Source organism: Petaurus breviceps, unplaced genomic scaffold (genome assembly GCF_028583685.1).
Source record: "Petaurus breviceps papuanus isolate PSGF00001 unplaced genomic scaffold, PetGlider_PUasm1.0 91133, whole genome shotgun sequence".
Classification (NCBI taxonomy): Eukaryota; Metazoa; Chordata; class Mammalia; order Diprotodontia; family Petauridae; genus Petaurus; species Petaurus breviceps.
The window spans coordinates 85,715,681-85,738,877 of NW_027187419.1; the positions used below are offsets into that span (position 1 = coordinate 85,715,681).

General features: G+C 37.1%; 1 protein-coding gene across 1 annotated transcript in view; it reads right to left on the minus strand.

Annotated features, from left to right (window-relative positions):
- Window positions 1-23,197, minus strand: part of PLA2R1 (phospholipase A2 receptor 1) — a 163,705-nt gene that overhangs the window by 88,453 nt on the left and 52,055 nt on the right. Inside the window, exons 4-8 of the mRNA XM_069080124.1 lie at window positions 20,789-20,962; window positions 15,012-15,125; window positions 13,983-14,126; window positions 11,702-11,890; window positions 9,685-9,842 (exon numbers count right to left, since the gene is read on the minus strand). Of these exons, the coding sequence (XP_068936225.1) occupies window positions 9,685-9,842; window positions 11,702-11,890; window positions 13,983-14,126; window positions 15,012-15,125; window positions 20,789-20,962 (779 nt within the window). The remainder of the gene's footprint in view (window positions 1-9,684; window positions 9,843-11,701; window positions 11,891-13,982; window positions 14,127-15,011; window positions 15,126-20,788; window positions 20,963-23,197) is intronic.

Genomic DNA, 23,197 nt, shown 5'->3' on the forward strand with positions numbered 1-23,197 from the left:
CTCTGAAAAAAAAATGCATGACATACTTTAAAGCTTATTCTACATTACTGACCCTTTTCCCATTACTTTCTTAACTCTAGACCATCCACAAACAAGAAATCAAGCTCTGATTTGTATCATTTGATTTTCGAGGTATATAAAATGCTCATGCTGAAAATTTAACACTTGTCTCCCAGCAGCCCATTTGAGCTGGTTCCAACACACTCCTGGATAAGGTATCACTAGCTCTACTAAATTCAATTCAGCAGACCTACTAAATATAAGACACAGTGCTAGGTCTGGGGACCATAGTTAAAAAGATGATAAACAATATAGGCCCTGCCATCATGGAGCTTAAAATCTAGTACAGGATGATACTAGTGAATTTCAGAATGACCCTCCCCTTTTTTTAGGCAGTCAGGGTTAAGTGACTTGCCCAGGATTATATAGCTAGTAAGTGCTGAGGCCAGATTTGAACTCAGGCCCTTCTCATTCCAGAGCCAGCACCTTATCCTAGCTGCCTTACCCTGCCTTTTTAAAAGTAAATTAATGTATTTAGTTTACAACATTCAGTTCCACAAACTTTTTAGTTTCAAATTTTCGTCTCCTCTCTGCCCCCCCCACAAGATGGCATGCAATCAGATACAGATTCTACATATACATTCACATTAAACGTATTTTCACTTTAGTCATGTTGTAAAGAAGAATTGTAACCAATGGAATGAACCATGAGAAAGAAGAAACAAAACAAAAAAGAGAAGAGAGAGCAAATAGTTTGTTTCAATCTGCATTCAGGCTCTCATTTTTTCTCTTGATGCGGATAGCTTTTTTCAACATGAGTCTTTTGGAGTTGTCTTGGAACCTTGTCTTGCTGAGAGGAGTCAAATCTATCAAAATTAGTCATCATAGATACAATGTGTCTGTAATCGTGTGCAATGATCTCCTGGTTCTAAGCCCCTCACTCAGCATCAGTTCATATAAGTCTTTCAAGGTTATTCTGAAGTCCATCTGCTCACCATTTCTTATAGCAATTGGGGTGAAGTGACCTGGTCAAGTTCACACAACTAATATGTGTGTCAAGTGTCTGAGATGGGATTTGAACTCGGGTCCTCCTGATTTCAGGGCCAGTGCTCTATTCACTGCACCACCTAGCTGCCCCCATCACCAGGACTATTGCAATAGTCTGCTGCTGGATCTATTTGTCTTAAGTCTCTCCCTACTGCAGTCCATCTTCCATTCAGCCACTAACATGATTTTCCTAAAGATGGTCACTCCCCTCCTCAATAAACTCCAGTGGCTCTCTATAGCCTCCACGATCAAATACAAAATCTTCTGTTTGACATTCAAAGCTCTTTTTAGCCTAGCCCCCTTCTACCTTTCCAGTCTTTTTACACCTTACTCCGTCATGTACACTTCAATCCAGTGCCATTGTTCTTGCTATTCCACAAATAAGACACCCCATCTCTTTTTTTTTTTCAGAATCTATTTACTTTTAGTTTTCAGCATTCATTTCCACAAGATTCTGAGTTCCAAATTTTCTCCCCATGACACCCCATCTCTTGGCACAACAGTTTCTCTGGTTGTTCCTCAAGCCCGGAATGTTCTCTCTTCATTGTTGCCTATTGGCTTTCTTTAAGTCCCACCTGAAATCCGAAGCCTTTCCCAACCCCTTAATTCTAGTGCCTTCCTTCTGTTAATTATTTCCTATTTATTCTGTAAATATGGTTTATTTGTACATATTTGTTTGAATGTCTTCTCCCCCATTAGACTGTGAGCTACTTGAAGGTTTATCTTTTGTCATCAGGATGACAGGAGATGACCCAGAATATAAGCTGCTTAAGGGAAGGGACTGTTGCAGTTTTGTTTTTGTATCCTCATTGTTTTGTGATATTAATAGCATCATCTTACAGATCAGGAAAGAACCAAACAGAAGTCTGGTGACTTGCCCAGGATCACACAGCTTGTAAATACCTGAGGTGACATTTTAACTCAGGTTTTCTTGACTCTAGGTCCGGTACTCTTATCTCTCCACTGCGCCACCCAGCTGCCTCAAATGAACGAATGTAGGTAGAAGTGTTTTGTAAATAATAAAGTGCTGTACAAATATGAACTAGAACGATGATAATAATTATTGCCTTCATGTATCTGAAGAGACATCATGTGTAAACAGTCAATACACATTAAGGACCTACTATGTGCCAGGCATTGTGTTAAGCACTAGGGATACAAAAAAAAGGGCAAAAGATAGTCCCTGCCTTCAAGGAATTCACAATCTAATTGGGGAGATGATAAACAAACAAACATACAAATATTATTTATGTATATTATATATAAAAATGTCATTGTTACATATATTCCAAACCTAAATAAGTATATAAGGATGAGTAGGAAATAATTAACACTAATAACTAATAGGAAATAATAACACTAATAACTAACACTAACAATAAATAACCCTGTATATGAAGACTAAAATACGGGCAATAATACTTAGACAGAAGAGGCATGACGGTATAGTGGGTAGGTAGAGAGCTGGCCTCAGAGTCAGGCAGAATTGGATTCGATTCCCACCCCTGATGCATAGCAGCTGTGTGACCCTAACCGAATCTCTCAATGCTCAGAGGCTTTATGTTGTAGAGAAGGTATCACTGTGAACTGGTAGAGGGAATTTCATTTGAGACTTACCTTTACCAAAGAAATCACAATTCTAACCCCAATTTCTAATGCTTGGACTGTATACCTCTTAGGGTTTATCCTCACAAAAACCAAGTAATAATAGTTAACATTTACAAGGCACTTCAAGGTTTGTAAAACACTGTGCAAATATCATCTCATTTTATCCAAGTATTACTGTCCATATTTCATAGAGTAGAAACCTCAAGTTTATTCAGAAAGTTGAATGACTCATTTGGCCCCAGGTCATCTATTGGAGTGGCAGAAATAGGTCTTGTGACCAGATCTTTAGTCTTCATATACAGGGCTATTTCCACTACACCACACTGTCTCTCATCTCATATTTATCCCTTTGTGTTAACGCCTCAGAACAAGTATTCTTTTTTTTTTTTTGAGCGGGGGAAGGCAGGGCAATTGGGGTTAAGTGACTTGCCCAAGGTCACACAGCTAGTAAGTGTGTCAACTGTCTGAGGCCATATTTGAACTCAGATCCTCCTGACTTCAGGGCCCATACTCTATTCACTGTGCCACCTAGCTGCCCTGAGATTTTTGAACCTAGACTCCACCTGCCATATGGATTTCACAACACACAAAATTACATCTTTATTTCAATATAATTGGTTTCCTTTGTAATCCTTTGCATTTATTTTATGCATTTGAAAACATTACTCTGAGAAAGGTCCATAGGCTTCACCAGACTGCCAGGAGTACATGACAGAAAAGATTAAAAATTCCTACATCAGAAGTTTCAGTAGAGGGGCGGCTAGGTGGCGCAGTGAGTAAGAGCGCTTGCCCTGGAGTCGGGAGGACCTGGGATTGGTTCCTGCCTCAGATACTTAACACCCACACAAAATAACTGACCACGTAACCTTGAGCAAGTTACTTAACCCCAATTGCTTAAAAAAAAAAAAAAGAAGTTTCAGTAAAAGCTGCAAGCAACCTCTCAACTTATCAGCACCAAATTAAACTAAACAAAAGCATGAAGTGTCTAATCTTAAGGACTCTAAGTGATAACAGTAGCCATGGACACACCTCCTACATGGCTGTGCCCAATCACTTTGACCTACTGCCCATTTAGAAAGCTCTGTTTGAATATCCTCTTTGTTGGTGCTAACCTTCTCCCAGGTTCTCATGCAGCATCCTTTAATGCACCTTTCTGATGAGCTTGTTCCATATAACAGAATTTCAGGAATCTGAGAGTTCATCAGTGCAAGCATTCTTCCTACAACACAGATGGCAACCCTACTACCTGCTTCTTTAATGGTAAATATTCCCTGAGGCAGTTCAGAGGTGGGAAATGAGATGAATCTCTCTGTACTAAGCAAGGTTCCTCTCCTCTCTCAGTGGATGATGTCACACAGCCCCATCACTCAGCTATAACTTGATAACTCTTTCCCAGTTTAATACTTGCCAGCACTATACTGGCATATCCTTTGGGAACCCAGTGTCATCTCTATGCCACGATGAGCCTTCAGAAGATTAGTCCCAGTGGCACAGTGGATATGGTGCTAGCTTTGGAGTCAAGGAGATCTGAGTTTAAATTGTCCCTCAGCCACGTCGCAGTCATGCGACTCTGGAACAGTCACAATTCCTCAGCCTGATTTTCTTCATCTATAGGATAATAGTACCTATTTCACAGGATTGTTATAAGGAATAAATAATGCCTGAAAAATTATTAGCAAACCTATATTAGCTATATAAATGCTAGTTATTATTATCATTACTGTTCTTATCCTTGATGATAATAGTGGATGGACAGACAGAGCATGTACTTACTGAGAGTTAACAGCCTTATATGTAGAAATGAGGTTGGGCTAGATAATTTTGAAGTATGTTATTGTTGGAGTCTCCATATTATTAAGTTTATACTCATTTATATGTTTTACTTACCAATTAGGTAGGAAGCTACTTGAGGGAAAGAACCGAGTCCTATTTAACGTTTAATCTTTCCTAGTACCTAGCACAAATGCCTGCATATAACAGGTACTTAATAATGGTTAAAAATTGAATCTGAATGCTACCTAGTTGGGCCCAAATTATTTGGGAAAATGAATTATGATACTCTGATATAACACTTGTTAAAAGCACAAATGTTGCATGTTCCGAAACATCTCATAACTGTATTTACTCACTCATCCTATCTGTCCTAACACCCCACCATCAATTGTTCTTTCTCTCTTGGCCATTTCCATCACATGTTAAAACATGGACATCTCTACCAACCTAAGAATCCCTTCTTCCTGTAGGCCTCCTATGCTGGGGGGCACTGTGCTAAGAAGGAATCCCTGTTCATGTAGTATCAGAGGGCTCAGGTTTCAAACCTAGCTCTGCCGCTTAAGATAAGTGTGTAACACTTGCCCCAGAAGCCTTTTGCTGAACAGCAGCTACCTCTTCTTGCACTCCCTGGATCTGTGGGTGTTTAGGCCCAAATATAACACAGAAAGGTAGAGTAAATAGCCCCAGAGGAAAGGATAACTGGGAAGGACAGCTGTTAGGATCATGCTGGGTCACAAGCTCTGTTGGGACTTTGAAAAAGGTAGATGAAGGGAAGCTAGGTGGCACAGTGAATAGAGCACCGGCCCTGGAGTCAGGAGGACCTGAGTTCAAATCTGGCCTCAGACAGTTGACACACACTTACTAGCCATGTGACCTTGGGCAAGTCACTTAGCCCCAAATGCACTGTCTTCCCCCCTTCAAAAAGAAAAAAAAGGATTAGGATAATTGCATCATTCAATTATAAAAGCCCTTTCAATTATTAGCTGGGGCTAATCCTACTGCTTGGACATAACTCTGTTATACTTCAATATGTCTGTTTATAGGCATTCAATTTTAGTTAAATGCTGATTGAATGAATTCTGTGTAGAGCCTCACTGATGAAGAAAAAGACTGGTATCCAGAGGGTGGGGGTCACAAGTTAAGAGAGTTACAAATTATTATTAGAACATTTAAACCCCTACAGAGTAGCCTGGAGACACTAGGGAGTATGTGGAGGTTGTGAAGACTTGGAAAGCCACAACTAGTCACACGTGCATGAGCTAAGTGAGCTTGTAGCTCAAAGTTGGGGACCAATAAGTTCTCTTGTTCATGTACACTGGAGGAGCTGGCATAGCTTCAGCTCAAAGCATTGACTTGTGGCTCACCCAGAAATGCCACCCCAAGCTTCTGCTCTAACTCCTCCCTCTGAGGTTAAGTTCAATACTATCCTATAAAGGGAGTAAGTGTTTTGTGTACAACTTCAGGTAAGTCACAGCTTCTTGGGGCCAAGTGAGGGGCCGTGCTAGATGACCTCTCAGGTACCTTGCAGTTCTAAATCTTGATCTATTGTAGCTGCCACATGACTGATCTCTTCGATACACACACACACACACACACACACACACACACACACACATATACATACATCTATATCCAGAGAGTGTACAGGAAGGACTAGCACCTCTGCTATAACTCGTCCACCTTTGGTGTCCACCGTCACCCAACTCTCACCTGTGACTCCAAGAACCTGTAGTATGTGCAGCGGCCACACCATCTTGGCAAATGGCCTAAACCAGTTTGAGGGCAACCGACAGGCCTCAAATCTGTTGATGAGTTTGGGGGGCGATGTCTACCCCAAGCATGTGAAGATTTTCCCCAGCAGAATGAGTGGATGAGAACAATTTGTTCCAATGGCCATGAGAGCAGCTGTGAACTGTGGGACACTTAGAGCTTGGTCAGACATCAAAGGCACCACGGCCATGCATTGTATCCTGAGCCATTGCCAATTGTCCTGACTTTTTCCTATTACTGGACTTCGATGACTCAGGAAGGGATAGTGAGGCTGATGACTTTGTGCAACTCTGCCTCACTTAAATCCAATGCACGTGCAAGTCAAGACATTACCTGTCATGTCATTGGTCCTCTTTGAAAATGACAGCTCTTCCCCCCACGGAGGAAAGGATCCTTCTGAATATCTGTAGGTATTCATGGCTTCCACTTTACCTTTTCCAACACGCAATAGGTTAGACAAGATAACCTTTAAAGTCTACATCTGGGATATTGTGATATTCCACTGAGTTTCCTCATCATCAAAGGCAGCAGAAGCCCAGAATAAGGCAGCTGGGGATAGCACTTCTCAGCACCCTCATTGATAAAGAACAGCAAGGAACTATGGCTAAATTACAGTAAAATCTGATGGCTTGTTTATTCTTAATACAGTACTGATTCTAAAACAACCTCTTCTTTGCACATAACACAAGTATCACCTTAATATTTCCTCCAACCTAAACTTTACAAACATAATTCTATTCTTTTATTTCTTCTTTATCACTGATTTTATCATGTTTTCTTTTTTAAAAGTCCCTCCTTATTCTTCCAACTTATAGAATATGCATTCAATAAATATTTCTTGAGCACCTACTATGTGCCCAGCTAGAGGTCTTGGGATATTCAAAGAAATGGAATGATAGCGCATAGTGTTAATACAGCCAAAAGAAATCTTTGCTTAGTTCTTTTTCTTCATCTCCACTTACATTTTGGAAAGTTTCATCTTTTTCCATACCACAACTACCTCAGAGACAATTCATGATCATTTTAGATGCCTGATTCTCTTCCTCTTTTGTACCTATGATTAAGTCCTAACACTTTTATCTTTCTCTGGAAGAGCATTTGATTGGAGTCAGAGGACCTAGGTTCAAACTTTACCTCTGACACTATATGAATTATGCAAGCCTCAATCTCTCTGGGCCTCTATTTTCTCATTTGTAAAATGAGAGGATTGAACTGTATGGTTTTGGCATTATCTCTCACTGATGATCCTATAATAAAGGGTTTCTTAATTGGGGGACTGCGAATTTATTTTTGAAAAAAAAATTATAACTATATATGAATATGAAAGATTTCCTTTGTAATCCTATGTGTTTTATGCATATGAGAACATGATTTTGAGAAGGCAAACATAGGCCTCACCAGATCCTTTCATCAAAGGTGTTTGTGACTCCAAACAATTTAAAAACTCCTATTACAGAATGATCTTTGTTGTTGTGTTAAAGGCAATAATTTGATCTGGGTCCTGTGATTTGTACATCTCCTATAAATATATATTCTTACTAATATCTTTTCTTCATTAGACATCTCACCTTTAATGTTTCCTATTGTATTACCAAGCTCAGTCACTGCAACTCTGTGAGCCTCTGGCTGGATAAATAATCTCTAAAATCACATTATTAGATCCCACTCTTTCAAATATGCTGTTGCCAAAATAATATTTTCTGTCCATGACTCTAATCATAAAATATTATCAAAATCTCCTTTAAATCTCCTTGATAAATAGGTAAAAGATCAAGATTATCATAAACCTAGACCCTCAATCTGAGGGGAAAAATCTGAGAATTATAAAAAATCACACCTGGCACCTGAAAATATCACTATAACTCTGATTTAGAGAGGTGTGGATTTGTATTGTAAACAGAGTGAGAACATGATTGGAATAAAGCTGTCAGCCTAGATATTTTTGAGACTAGTTGGGGGTGTCATTGTTAGAAGAAACACCTCTGACTAGTAAAGCAGTCATTTGGAGTCAGGGGCAGTGTTTCTCATGGAGTTCCATTGGAGTGGTGCATTATAGCCTGCTTTTTTGGGTCAATTTTTATTTGATTTTAATTTATGGAATAAAACAAGCATTTCCATAATGTAGTATAATAAAAACAGATGATTGCACATGAAACTGCAAATCTGTTATACAACTTGGTATTCCTTTTAAATATATTATAGATATAAAGTTGTCATGTAAATTCACCCCCCTCTTTTCCCCCCTCCTTTCACCCCTCTCCCCCACTCTAGAGATGGCTATCATTAGACACAAATATGTATACACACTCACACACACCTCATAAATGAAAATCATTCTATACATACTTCTATTTATCAGTTCTTACTCTGGATGCAGCTAGTATCTTCCTTCATATGTCCTATGTTGTTAATTTGAGTATTTATAATAGTCAAAATAACTTATTCACTCAAAGTTATTCATGAAACAATATTATTGCTGTTACTGTTTAACGTTTTTTTTGGTTTTGCTCAATCATTATTTCATACAAGTCTATCCCTGTTTTTCTAAGATCACCCAGCTTATCATTTCTTATAGCACAGTAGTATTCCATCACAACCATATGGCACAACTTGTTCAACCATTTCCCAATTGCCACCACAAACAGAGCTGCTATAAATATTTTAGAACTTACAGGTTCTTTTCCTTTTTCCTTTGGAAATAGATCGAATAGTGGTATTGCTTGAATAGATTGAGTAGTGGTATTGTTGAGTCAAAGAGTTACATAGGCAATTTAATAACCCTTTGGGCATAATTCCATATTGCTCTCCAAAATAGTTGGATCAGTTCACAATTCCATCAACAATGAATTAGTGTCCCAATTTTTCCACATTCCCTTCAATATTTGTCACTTTCCCCTTCATTTAGGCAAATTGTTAGGTGTACAATGATATCTCAAGTTTGTTTTAATTTGCATTTCTCTAATCAATAATGATGTAGAGCATTTTTTCATATGACTATAAATTGTTGTGATTTCATTATCTAAAAACTGCCTGTTTATATCTTTGATCATTTATTAACTGGAAAATGACTTCTATTCTTAAAGATTTAAAAAATTTTTTACATATTTGGGGGGTGGCTAGGTGGCGCAGTGAATAGAGCACTGGCCCTGGAGTCAGGAGGACCTGCGTTCAAATCCGGCCTCAGACACTTAACACACACAAAAACTAGCTGTGTGACCTTGGGCAAGTCACTTAGCCCCAATTGCCCTACCTTCCCCCTCCAAAAAGCAAAAAAAAAAATTACATATTTGATATATGAGATCTTTATTTGAGAAACTGTCTATAAAATCCCCCTCCCCCCAATTTTACAGTCTCCTTTCAATGGCAGTTATGGATTCTCCTGAGTTCTGACCTATGGAGTTCATTGAGTCACTGTGACCCTAGAAACAACAGCCTTCTAGTAACCAACTCAACCTTCAAAGACTCTTAGTGATGATGGATACTTACAGATTGCTGAGCTGAAACACAGAGTTGGCTGCTGTTGAGAGAAATATTGGGTTCTTGGGTGTGCCAGTTAGTAAAAGTGACTGAAGAGCCATTAGACCATTCAAAGGAAACTGGGTTGCTATGGCTGCTCATGCCAATCCACGTTTCAGATACATTTTCTGTAAGAGATCATAGGAGATTATTGTTTGGATCCCTATTATCTGAAAAAGGAGGTCATTATTTTGACTGTTTAATTCAAAAGTTTCCTTTTGGTTGTGAATTTTCTGTGTGATAGAACTAGTTTAACTCTTTTCAAAAAGCTTAGAAAATAACAACTTTGTTTTGTGTTGTGGTAAAAGATATAGGCTTTTGAGAAAGAAAAATTGGAAACCTCCACATCTGAAGCAGTGTATGGGCTAGAATCACTACAAAGCTTAAGGGAAGTCATCTCCTAAGAGATTCTTGTTAACATCCCCAAAACTATACAAAGCAAGAAAGTGAAAGCTAAAGAAAACTAATGAAAGGGAGTGGGAGAGAGGGGGTAATGGAAAGTAGACTGTCTAAGGTAAGAAGCACCTCTTTCTGACTGGAGAAAAAGAAACACCTATTTCTTAACTTCTCAGTTCCATCAAGCAATTTTTATACTTTTCTCTGTTTTTTTCCCCTTTGTTTTGGTTTTTTTTTTAATATGGAAGAAAGTTGATTGGAAATCTTAGAGCAAAGGAACTGGGAAGAGGAGCTCAGATCTTGGAAGCTGATCATGAGTGTCAGAAAGGTGAATGAGGCTCAAACAGCCTAGTCAGAATGAATATATCTCTTTGTAACTGAGAGAGAGAAAAATCAGGATGAACCCCTGGGAAATAAGCAGCTTAGGAGTACCTTACATTCTGAGCAAATCCTCAATTTGAAGGCAAACCACCAAAGAAGGGCTTTTGACTCCGAGGTAAAATTCAAGGTCAGTTGATAAAATGGAAATTAAGTGTTAGGAAAAAGTGGTCGACTTCATTAGGTCTTTATTTCATAACAAATTTATTTATCAGAATTACTTAGGTTACTAGTTAATGTCTATAAAAATTCTTTTTCTTGACTTGGTGTCCACAGATGGACAGATTTCAGGGGATCTATGAACTTGGATAGGAAAATAATTACAATGACTATTTTCACTGTAATTTATTTCCTTTGTAATTCTTTGTATTTTATGCATTTAAAAATTCTGAAAGAGAGCCTCAAGAGTGTCAGAAAAGAGACTGCTAAAAAACCAAACACAATGGTTAAGAGGCTCTGGTTTGGGGGTGGCTAAGTAGCACGAATTCACCAAGCTGGACTTGGAGTCAGGAAGAAGTCAGTCCAAACTTTCTTTAGACACTTATTAGTTATATAAACCTTAAGTCACTTAACCTCTTTAAGCCTATTTCTTCTTCTGTAAAATGGGAATAATAATAGAGGATAATAATTTCCACAGGGTTGTTGTGAGGACTGAGTGAGATAGCAGCTATAAAGCTCTTTGTAGACCTTAAAGCATCATCATCATCATCAACAACAATTACATCAGCAGCAGCATTTAATTTCAACTTAATAAACAATAAGATTTACTGCTCGGATTGTTTGCATAGGGCATACTACTACTGGCAATAGTATGACTAAATGATGAGTTTGGTGGTGTTTTACTGTTTGCAAGTTTTTGGTTCAGTGGTCTACCTTTTGAGAATTGGATCTTAAAAATTAAAGTTATAAAATAACAGTGAATGTCCCACTCAGTGTCATATTTTAAAAACAATCATTGTGTCTATCACTTTATCTGCTTAAAATATGTGAATGCCTTTACATTTTTTCTGAACATATATTTTGTGAAAATGCTGCAACTCTATTATTGTATATATTCTGAAAATAGTATCCCAAGTACATCAAGGTCAATTTTAAAATAGATGGATTTATTTTCTATCCCACTAATAAAAAAACGTGTACTGCTACATTATTATGAACTTAAGGTCTTGCAGCAATTAGAAAAAAGGTATACCAATCAACTTTAAGGACTCACCATCTCTAAGAAGGGTTATGAAAAACTCCGTCTCTGCTAATGAAGTTATTGTGATCAGGTCACTGTTATTAGACTGACAAGAATACAGGGCAGTCTTCCAGGTCTTTTTTTCTTTCTGAAGCAGGTAACAATTGTGATTATAAGGATTCCAGCCTGGTTCACAATGAGTTGGATAGTATTTCCAAACATCTTATTCATTTTAAAGATAAGAAACAAAAACATATTATTCATAATCACAGGTGGTTATGCTATTATCTTTTAAAATAAATAGTGATATTAATTATCTTTATTATCTATTTTTTACATGTGATGATTTTCTGAAAACTAAAAACCTTTAAGATATATGAGATAATGACAGAACAATATAATGTCAAAAGCAAAAGAGACCCGAATCTTTAGACAGAGAATCAGCCTTGGAACCAGGAAGACCTAGCTGGGTTCAGACTCTCCCCACTGTTACATACTGGTTGTGTGTCCTGACAAATCACTTAACTTCTCAGGGCTCTAGGCAACCCTCTAAGACTATACACTGCAAGGAAGGTGTCAACCTGAATTAGTTGTAGGAGCTCCCTCAGCAGAGAGTTCTCTATACCAGTGAATTGCATGTCTGTTTCTCACAGCCACCCTATTTGGTAGATAGTACAAGGGACCTACCTCTGACCTCACAGAGCTCTGTGTTTTGTGCCACAATTTTTTGTGTTATACTTGTCTAAGTTTATATTTTATGCCCCTCCTAGACTTTGAGCTTCATGAAGTCAGCAACCATGTTTTATCAAAACTTTATATATCTGCTAGTACCTAAGACAAGCATTAACCATTTAAAAATGCCAGCTGTGCACAAAACAGCACTTGATAAATGCTTGTTGAATGTTGACTGACAATAATTAGTGATTTAATCCCCATTTTATAGAGGGAAGGAGGAAAAGAGAGAAGAAAACAATAGAGAGAGGAAGAGAAAGAATTCTATGTGAATTTCAGTAAATTACCAAAAGATTAAGAGAATCTCTCTATAGAGATGACAAATTGACTCACTACTCTTTTCTAAATTCTGTAAGAACTTCAGGAATGGATATTTAAAGGAAAATAAAAACATAAACATTAACTATATTTACTTGTTCCAAGAGAAAACTCTTAAAATCAACAATCCAGGATGGAATATGAAACAATGAGTTTCTCCTAGCTATGATGAATCAATCTTAACAGCTTTTATTAATATATGCTAGGCATTGTGCTAATACAAAGAAGAGTAAAAGATTGCCCTTTCTCTTAAGGAGCTCACAATCTAATGGGGAAGACAATAAACAAACAAATATGCACAAACAAGATAAAAACAAGACAAATAGGAAGCAATGAACAGAGGGAAAGCACTAGAATTGACAGGGGTTGGGAAAAGTTTCCTGTGGAAAATGGGATTTTGGTTGGAACTTAAATGAAGTTAGGGATGCCAGTAGGCAGAGGGGAAGATGGAGAGCATTCCAGGTATGGGGGAGAGCCAGAGATAATGCCCTGAACCTAGAGAGTATCTTGTTTATAGAACATGGATTGAGAACATGTTGGGGTATAAGGTGTGAGAAGACTGGAAAGGTAGGAGGGGGCTAGATTATGAAGGGTTTTGAATACCAAATAGAAGATTTGGTATTTGACTTTGTGAGTTAAATTCTAGGATTTAAATATAAATTCTATGATTTTAATGATAAGAGAAAATATTTGGTCTTTCTCTTCACCTTTTAGACTAAGTACAGATTTCTAATGCCCACCATAAAAGAAGAGCTAGATCTTAAAAGGAAAATTGGGCTAAAAACTTGTTGCTAAAAATTGTAGACTTTTCCCCCATTGGACTTATCAGTGATGTGTGGAATGCAGTGGAAAAATCACTAAAGCACAGAGTTGTGTGAAACTTGCTTGTGATTTAGTCAATTTCCAAAGGGATCATGAATGAAATTCAGGAGTAGATTTAGATGAGAAACAGGTGTTGCATGTTCCAGTGCTTAAAGAATGAGAATTCCAATGGGAAAAAAAAGGGAAAATGTTTGATATACTACAGTTATTTTGTCTTGTCTTGTTTTGTTTTTTTAGCAATATCCTGACCATATATGTGGAATTCAAGATTCCTTTGGAATAGGAGAAACTATCTGGATACAAATATTTTATTGGATAAATGTAAACCAACATTAGCAAAGTGGGAATTATGTTTTATCAACAGATGGAGGGAGGTATTTAATTATGTTGAGAGGAATATTAAACAACTTATAAGACTAATTAAAATAATAAAGATACTTACCAAATTCTTCATGTTCAGTGTGGTTTAAATATTTCTTACATACATAAGGCAACCCAGATTCACATTCATGACTTCTCCAGGACTGTGTCAACAAAGAATTGAATGTTCCACAGTGATGTTCAAGAAATGGGTCAAATTTTACATCTGAAAAAAACAACAGCTCTTTAAATTCCCAAAGCAAATATAATTATTTAATCTAAAGCATGTTCATGGCATTCACTCACAGAATTTCAAGTTAACAGGGATTTTAGAGATCATCTAGGATAAAATCCTAATTTTACAGGTTTTAGAAACTGAGGCTCAGAATGGTTAAGTGACTTGCCCAAGGTTACACAGTAGTGAGTGGTAGATATGGCATATAAACTTAGGTCAACTGACACCAAATACAATGCTTCTTCCCCGTACCATGTTGCATATGGTAATTAGTGTGACTCTTAAAAAAAATACTATGTAACCTGTTAAGTATCATTAAATCATTAATAGTATCTTGAAAAAAATGACTTGGAAGAGCATCTGCCAAATATCACACTAAATAAAAGGACGATTTTGTTTCTTGAATAGATAAATATTTTAAAATTTGTTATTAAAAAAAAATAGCCCCAATTCTGGCTCTGACCCAAGTTCTTTCTTCAGCCTTGGGCAATTTGCCTAGCTTCTTGGCTTTTGATTGTTGCCTGGTATGTGTTCCATGTTCTTGCTTTGTAGGAGTTCAGTTCAGTTTTGGTGCTGGGAGGTGGTACAGTAGATAGAACATTGTGCCTGGAGTCAGGAGGACTTGAGTTCAAATCCAACCTTAGACACTTACTAGCTGTGTGACCCTGGGCAAGTCACTTCATCCCATTTTCCTCAGTTCCTCATCTGTAAATGAGCTGAAGAAGGAAAAGGCAAATTACTCCAGCATCTTTGCCAAAAAATCCCAAATGAGGTCACAAAGAATCAGACATGACAGAATGACTAAACAACAACACTTACTATTAAGCCTTTGAGATGGTGTCACGCTGTAGTATAGCTAAAAGTTACAATAAGTACCTGGGCTCCAATTTAGGTAGGTGAGTGGAGTTCCGTCTGACCACTGCCAGCCAGCAGCTGCATCCAACTGATTCAGACCTATCCACACATCAACTGCTTTAGTGCTTAAATGCTCTGAAATGAACAGAGTGAATGGAATCACAGGTTTGGAAAAAAAATTACCTTTCTTATTTTTCAGGATTTATGGGGCATGGTGTTTTGAACTACATCTAACATAAAATATCAGTCTTCTGGTAAGACATTATCACAGCTATGAGGATTCCCTCCATAATTTTCTTAGAGGCTCTTACTACTTCAGTGAGAGCAGTACTTGAGTTAAAATGCATTTTCCCTCCCTACCATCTAGGAATCTTAAGTTTTCATAACAATCCATTTATATGAAACAGTAGAAACCAAAAAGTACATGAGATCTTCTGTGATTATAAACGCGTTCACTCTCATTTTCTTTCTTTTTTAAAAAAATTAATGTTTTATTAACTTTTTTTTGTTTTATATAACACATATTGCAGTCATTTCCAGACATAATCCTCTTTCCCAACTCCAACACACATACATATATACCATGACCCTATCACACCCCAAGTCAGGTAACCTAACCTAGATTCACTTTTACTCTTATGGGATCCACCGACACATGGGAGTATTTTGCACTTGGTAGATTAAGAAGAGGGAGGGAAGAAGGAGGAAAAGAGTAAGAGGGATCATCAATACATAAGCTTTTAAATATATTTTGGACTTTATTTATGGGGGCTTCTTAACGAAAAAGCTGCCTTTAACAATACAAATTAGTAATTTATCTGCAACTTATGAACATAAAAAATCACATTGGACCCTGAGAGATTAAGTTGTTTGCCTAGGGTCACACAACTAGAATGTGTCAGAGGCAGGGTCTGAACCTCCACTGACATTTCCTGAATGCCTCCTAAGTCTCAGGGACTGCTCTCGATGCTGAGGACAAAAGGACAAAAATGAGATAGTCCTTGCTCTTATAAGGAAAGACATGATGTATGGATTTTTAAATAAATACATATAAAAGTACCTACAGAATAAATACAAAAATAAAATCAATGTAGCCTGGGGAAAGAAGATCTAGCAGTCGAGGGGAGGGAAGCATCAAGAAAGACTTCATCTAGAAGATGGTGCTTGAACTGAGAAAGAAAGGAAGGAGGAAAAGGGGAAAAGGGACAGAAAGAGACAGACAGAGCCTTTAGAAATTCTGAGCATTGTGGGTTTTCCCTTTTGTTCTGATTCTTCTTTCACAATGTGACTAATGTGGAAATATGTTTAACATGACTGTACATGCATGACCTACATCAGATTGCTTACTGTCTTAGGGAGGGAAGGAAAATTTTGGAACTCAAAATCTTATAAAAATGAATGTTGACCCTGACCTGGAAAATAGATCCAGGAGAGATCATTTAAAAATTATTGGATTACCTGAAAGCCATGATCAAAAAAAGAGCCTAGACACAATCTTTCAAGAAATTATCAAGCAAAATTGCCCTGATCTTCTAGAACCAGAGGGCAAACTAGAAACTGAAAGAATTCACCAATCGCCTCTTGAAAAAGATCCCAAAAAGAAAACTCCTAGGAATATTATAGCCAAATTCCAGAGTTTCCAGGTCAAGCAGAAAATACTGCAAGCAGTCAGGAAGAAACAATTTGAGTAGTGTGGAAACACAATCAGGATAACACAAGACCCAGCAGCTTCTACATTAAGGTAGTGAAGGGCTTGGAATATGATATTCTAGAGGTCAAAGGAGCTAGGATTAAAACCAAGAATCACCTACCCAGCAAAACTGAGCATAAAGCTTCAGGGGAAATATGGTCATTCAATGAAATAGAGGATTTTCAAGCATTCTTGATGAAAAAACCAGACCTGAAAGAAAATTTGACTTTCAAATGTGAGAAGCAAGAGAAGGTAAATAGGGAAAAGAAATCATAGGGAAATGATTAAAGTTCAACTATTTACATTCCTACATGGAAAAACGATAATTGTAACTCATAAGACTTTTCTCAGTATGAGGATAGTTGGAGGGAATACATATGTATATATGTATACATACATATGTATGTATGTATAGGAGGATATGGTTATGTACAAATATATATGTGAGTGTGGGCATATAAATGTACATGTATATATAGACAGAGGGCACAGTATGAGTTGAATACGAAGGGATGATATAAAAATAAAATTAACAGCTGAGAGAGGAATTTATTGGGAGAAAGAAAAAGGGAGAGATAGATTAGGGTAAATTATCTCATATAAAAGAGGCAAGAGAAATCTGTTACAATGGAGGGGAAAAGCAGGAAGGTAAAAGGGAATGGGACAACCTTACTTTCATTGAATTTGGCTTAAAGAGGGAATAACATACACACTCAATTGGGTATCTTACCCTACAGGAAAATAGGAGGGAAGGGGATAAGAGGGGGATGATAGAAAGGGACAGGGTCAAAGGAGAAAATAGAATAAGTGAGGGGTGGGATAGGATGGAGGGAAATCTAGTTAGTTTTTCACAATATACCTACTATGGAAATATTTTGTGTAACTACACATGTACAAACTATATCGAATTGCTTATCTTCCCAGTGGGGGTGGGTGAGGAGGGAAGAAGGGAAAGAATCTGGAACTCAACGTTTTAAAAACAAATATGTATTTTAAAAATTGCTGTTTTTTTTACATGCAACTTGGAAATAAGATATGCAGGCACTGGAGTATAGAAATCCATCTTACATTATTAGAAAGTTGGGGAGCATGGGGGAGGAAATAAGAGAGAACAGATTGAGGAAAGGGTATTGAATAGGCTAACTATTTTGGGGGTAGTGGGTAGGGGAAAGATGGGGAGAAAAATTTGTAACTCAAAATCTTGTGGAAATGAATGTTGACAACTAAAAATAAATACATAAATTAAAAAAATGAATGTTGAAAACTATCTTTACATGTAATTGGAAAAAATAAAATAGTATTAAATAAAAAGAAGTTCTGAGCCCAAGGAGCATAGGGTTCTGAGAACAAGATTTCAGACTGATTTTGGATGCCAATATACATACATGGAAGCCTACACCACCCCCCTCCCCAAACACATACTACCTCAAAGAGTGTCTGGCTCAATCTCAAGGTTCATTTGAATATTCAGGCTCCTCTCTAAATTCTGAACTCTTGTCTGAACTCTGATTTGTATTCCTGATATGACTCAGCTCCTGAACCTTCCCTTTCCTCCCCAATATCCTAAGCCTGGGATTCTGCTTCTAGCCCTCTCAGACACAGGACCCCTCATGTCCTTGGTTCTACAGTGCCTGCCTCCCTTCTTTTCTCTGCCTTGACTGACCTCCCTGGACTTAACCTCCAGCCTATCTGACTTAGAGAATCTACAAGGTACCCCTTACCTGGCCAGCCTGATCCTATTGCCCAAGTGTCAAAGGGAATGAATCTAAATGATCTAGGTTTGAATCCTGGAGCTGTCACTTACTGCCTGACTGACCTCAGGCAAATCATTATCTCTCTGTGCCTCAATTTTTTTATCTGTAGAATGAAAGGTTGGACTAGATTTCAATCTAAGGTTCCTTTCAAATCCACATATATGATCCTAAGTATTATCACAAAGTCTTTAGAGAGAACCATAAATCTAAAAATTCAATGTATAAGTCACCCAAATGCTTCTTCTAAGACAAAAAAAAATGTCACTTTAGATCAAAACAGGTGCCACAAATATCTAATTTATCAAACTGTGAAGTCTGTGTTTCAAGTGGAAAATGGAACATGCTGTGTTGCTTTGTGTGTTCACTTCAAAGTGACATTTGAAGAGGCAAACTGATTTGGACAAAAATCTGGCATATTATTAAACAGTGTGGAGGAATTACCTTAGCTGATCTGTGGTGCTTTTCACCATTTTAAAGAAAACAACAGCAATTAACAAAAGTTTTCAAATGTGACTATTTCTTTTGGTTTTTGATGGATAAACATAACATTTGGAATGAGGATAAGTGTTAGGTTTAGAAATCAGTGCATTTGTTTCTGAAATGACAAACTAGGTGACAGATAAAGGTTATGATAAAATCAGGCAATGCAAATATCAGCACAAGCTGCTAGCACAGGGATTAACCAAGAGTAGTTAGCTATGGATGTAGGGCAAGAGTTGGTCAAGGTGAGGTAAGATATTGACATATACTGGGACAGAGGGTACTTACTGATCCACAGAATAAGAGATAACCATGGGGAGAATCTATTTAAGACCTTAGATCATGGCCTTTGGGGAAGAACTTGTTCTGATGATGTTCAAATTCAGTCTGAAGGTGTTTATTCTCAGAAATTCAGGTTTATTCTCATCTCAAGTCAGATCTTCTGAGGGTTCTCCTTCCCCTGCCATGATTATGGCTCTGACAGGAAGGTTAATCCCAAACTTAGCCTTAACCACTAAATGGACATTGCCTTAGTCAAACTAAGACTTGTTAAAGAACTTAACTTAAAAAGGTCAAGGTCTCCCACTGCACGTAGGGTGGGAGATCTAGTCGTCCTGATCTATATCTCACCACTGGACCCAGATGGCTCTGGAGAAGAAAGTGAGGCTGGTGACTTTGCATAGCCCTGCCTCATTTAAATCCAATTCACTTGCATGTCATGGCATCACCTCCCTGATGTCATGGTCCTCTTCAAGAACGAAGGACAAACAACCCCAAAGGATGTTACTCACCACTGAGTGACGTGGCAGAATGAGGCCTTAGCTATGAGACACAGTGGTGAGTGATGTTCATTGAACTATTTCAAAAGACATGTCAATGTTACTGGAGACAACTGAGTCCCATTCTACCATGGAGAGAAGTTCCCTAACCTGATATGGGCTAACGTTGGACACACTAAATAAAAACAAAGCAGAGTATAAATGGGAAGTACTGGGCCAAGTTACTTAATTACATGGTAATGTAAATAATGTACTGTGTTCTTCGACTGTTTAATCAGCATTACTTTCAACATTACACTATGCATCTGACAGGTACTGGGGACAAAGTGGGAGAAAAGGAAGAAAAAAGGGACATATTGATAATGAAGGGAAGTTCTAGAGCCTATATTTTAAAACTTTAAACCCCATGAGGGAGGAAACTAACTTAACCAAACACAAAGAGCAAAAAATAAAAACTTGATTTTTTTGTTATACTGCTTCAATCCCAAGGTTAAAAGAAGACTGCCTTCATTTACCACTCACTTCAAAGGAACAGCACAATTCTGGATAAATATAACTATAACTTGTAACACTGACCATAATTGTACATTATTTTGTGACATTGAATATTATTTCGTTTTGTTATTGGTACATACTTTTCATATATTTTGTCACCAACTAGATCTTAGATCTGGCTATCTTTGATGTCAGGGGTCACATATCACATTTGTCTAGGGGGCTCTTCAGAGCCTATCACAAGGTTTTGAAGGTGCTCAGTAATTTTCTATTGAGTAAATGGAAATTTACTCTACTAAATGGACAACTGTGGTTACCCAATGGTATATGGGAGTTCTCTTCCTGCCACAAGGTCACACTATTACAATTTGATATTCAGAGAGGAAAGTGAAGGTGGTTTTCCAGAGTGCCAAGTATGATAATAAATAGTATGAAACTCCATAATAGGAAAATCACTTCCAATAAAAAACAAACAAACAAAAAAACCTGTTTCATTCTCTACCCTAGTCTTACGGGTTTGGTCTTGCATGAAATGGACTTGATTACTGACAACAGTGATTTTAACTGGGTGAACAAAATTCGGACCATTTATCTACTTACGCCTTATAAAATTTTCTTCTGCCCCATCCATGATACTTAGTAAATCACCTCCTTGCATCTTGCATGAAGAATGGGCCTCACTCCAAGACAGAATGGAAAAGAGATTGAATTGGTAGCAGATATGCGTGTTAGGATCCTTCTCCCAGAAAACTTCACAACTTATCACTGTGGAGGCTAAAAACAAAGTCCATTAGAAAAACTCCCACTCCTATTTTATTGTATTAGTGTCTCTGTTTAGTAATGCCATATAGTATGACAAACTTAATAACTAATCAATTAGTTAGATATCCTGATTGATTTTCAAAGTACATTTAGGTAAAAATGATTACATCATTACAATCTTGAAAAGGCAAAATATGTAAATCTTCATGATCTTTATCCCTAATTAGCTCTTCATGACCAAGTCCTCTCCTGTATTACTCCACTGGATTAAATGAACTCAGCTAAGAATGCAAATGAAATTTTTAGTGATGAGGTTATGATCCTTTCTTTAAGTCTTAATTATGAAGCAATTTATTCATAGAAAAGAAGTCACATGTGTTCATGTCAACAGTAGGGTTTTTGTAAAGTTCTGTCACTTTGAATCTTTGCTTCCAATACATAGTGACGTAAAGGGTTCATGTTTGACATAATTGGCTTGGAGTTAAAAAAAATTAGCAATAACATCTTTGGTTAAGGCCTTTTTCAAGAAGTACAGGGGGACAGTAAAAATAAATCACTTCATATTTATTTTACAATAACTAAAACCTATTTTTATATTGCATAGTACATCCCAAATGAATTAAGATTTTCAAACAAACATTGAAACTGGAATCCTGACAAACAATTTAGCAAAAGAAACTCCTTCAACCAAAGGAGAGATGTGTAAAAATCCACTTTCAAGGAGCTAGCCAAAAGTTTCACAACATGATTAAAAATAAACTCAATAAACCACACAAAATGGGGCCTGGAACTTACCATTGCCATGAAACATGAGAGAATTCATATTAAATTGGGATGATTTTTATACTAGATTTTAAAAAAATCATGAACTGAGGTGAACAAGGAAAAACAGCAACAAAAACCTCACATCTGAAATAAGACCATAAGCCTTTTAGAGTGCTAAAAATGCTGATCAAGTCAGAATAAACATGCAACTCATGAAAGGTAGTATACAATCTGCTTATAAGTAGAAAGTATATAAATTAAATACAGCAGAAATTCAGAGGAAAAAGAACCAAATGAGAGCTAGATTAGTAATGGAAGACTTCTTGGAGGAGGCTCAATATGGGCCATGTTCTGAAGGACAAGGAGATTTGGAAAGAGAAAAGAAATGAGAGAGCATTTCAGGCAGGGGGAATAATGTAAGCAAAATTAAAGAAGTGGAAATAACAATGGTACAGACTTTGTGGGACGGTGAGGACAACTCATCTACAGAAGAGAATAAATGTTGGTAAACGGAACAATAAGTTGGGTTTAAGTTTTTAGGGTCTTACGAACAATATAGAGAAAACTGGAGTTGGTGCTGTAAGAAACAGAAATCTAGGAAAGACTTATGTGAACTGATGCAAAGTGAAGTAAGCAGAAGCAGAAGAACACTGTGCACATTAACAGCAATAATCTGAGCAATGCAACGATCCAAGACAATTCCAAAGAACTCTGATGAAAAATGCTATCTACCTCCAGAAAAAGAAGTAGAGTCTGAATGTAGATAGAAGCATATTATTTAATACTTTCTGTATTTTTTTTCACACTTTGTTCATTTGGGTTTGTATCTTCTTTTATAACATGACTAATATGGTAATATGTTTTATATGACTGAACATGTATAACCTATATCAAATTGCTTATTGTCTTAGGGAGGGGGAATGTGAGGGAGGGAGAGAGAAAATTTGGAACTCAAAATTTTTAAAAAAAAATGAATGTTAAAAATTATCTTTATATGTAACTAGAGAAAAATAAAATATTATTTAAAAAAGAAAGGGAGGTATTAAGGTTTTTGAGTAGGGAAGTTAATAGGATATAAATGATATTTAGAGAAAATCTGGCAGTAGATACAGAATTGATTGTTATGGAGAGAGAATGGAGGTTGGAAGATAAACCTTTTGACATAATCCAGACATGAAGTAATAAGGGTCTGGACCAAGGCAGTGGCTGTGGCAGTGGAGATGAAGGGTTGAATCACACTGGGGGAAGTAGCGTGGTATATGGAGAGTAATTATAATAAGGGGACAGGCCATTGAAAGCTTCTGTTTGAAGTTGCTATGATATATCTATTTCCATAAAATATTTATAAATCTGTAAATGCTACATTTGGAGTTAGGGGACTTGGGTTGGAATCCTGACTGTGACTTTTTTCAAATCACTTAAATCTCTCCAGGTGCCAGTTTCCTCATTTGTATAATGAATAGGTTGGAATAGATTCAATTC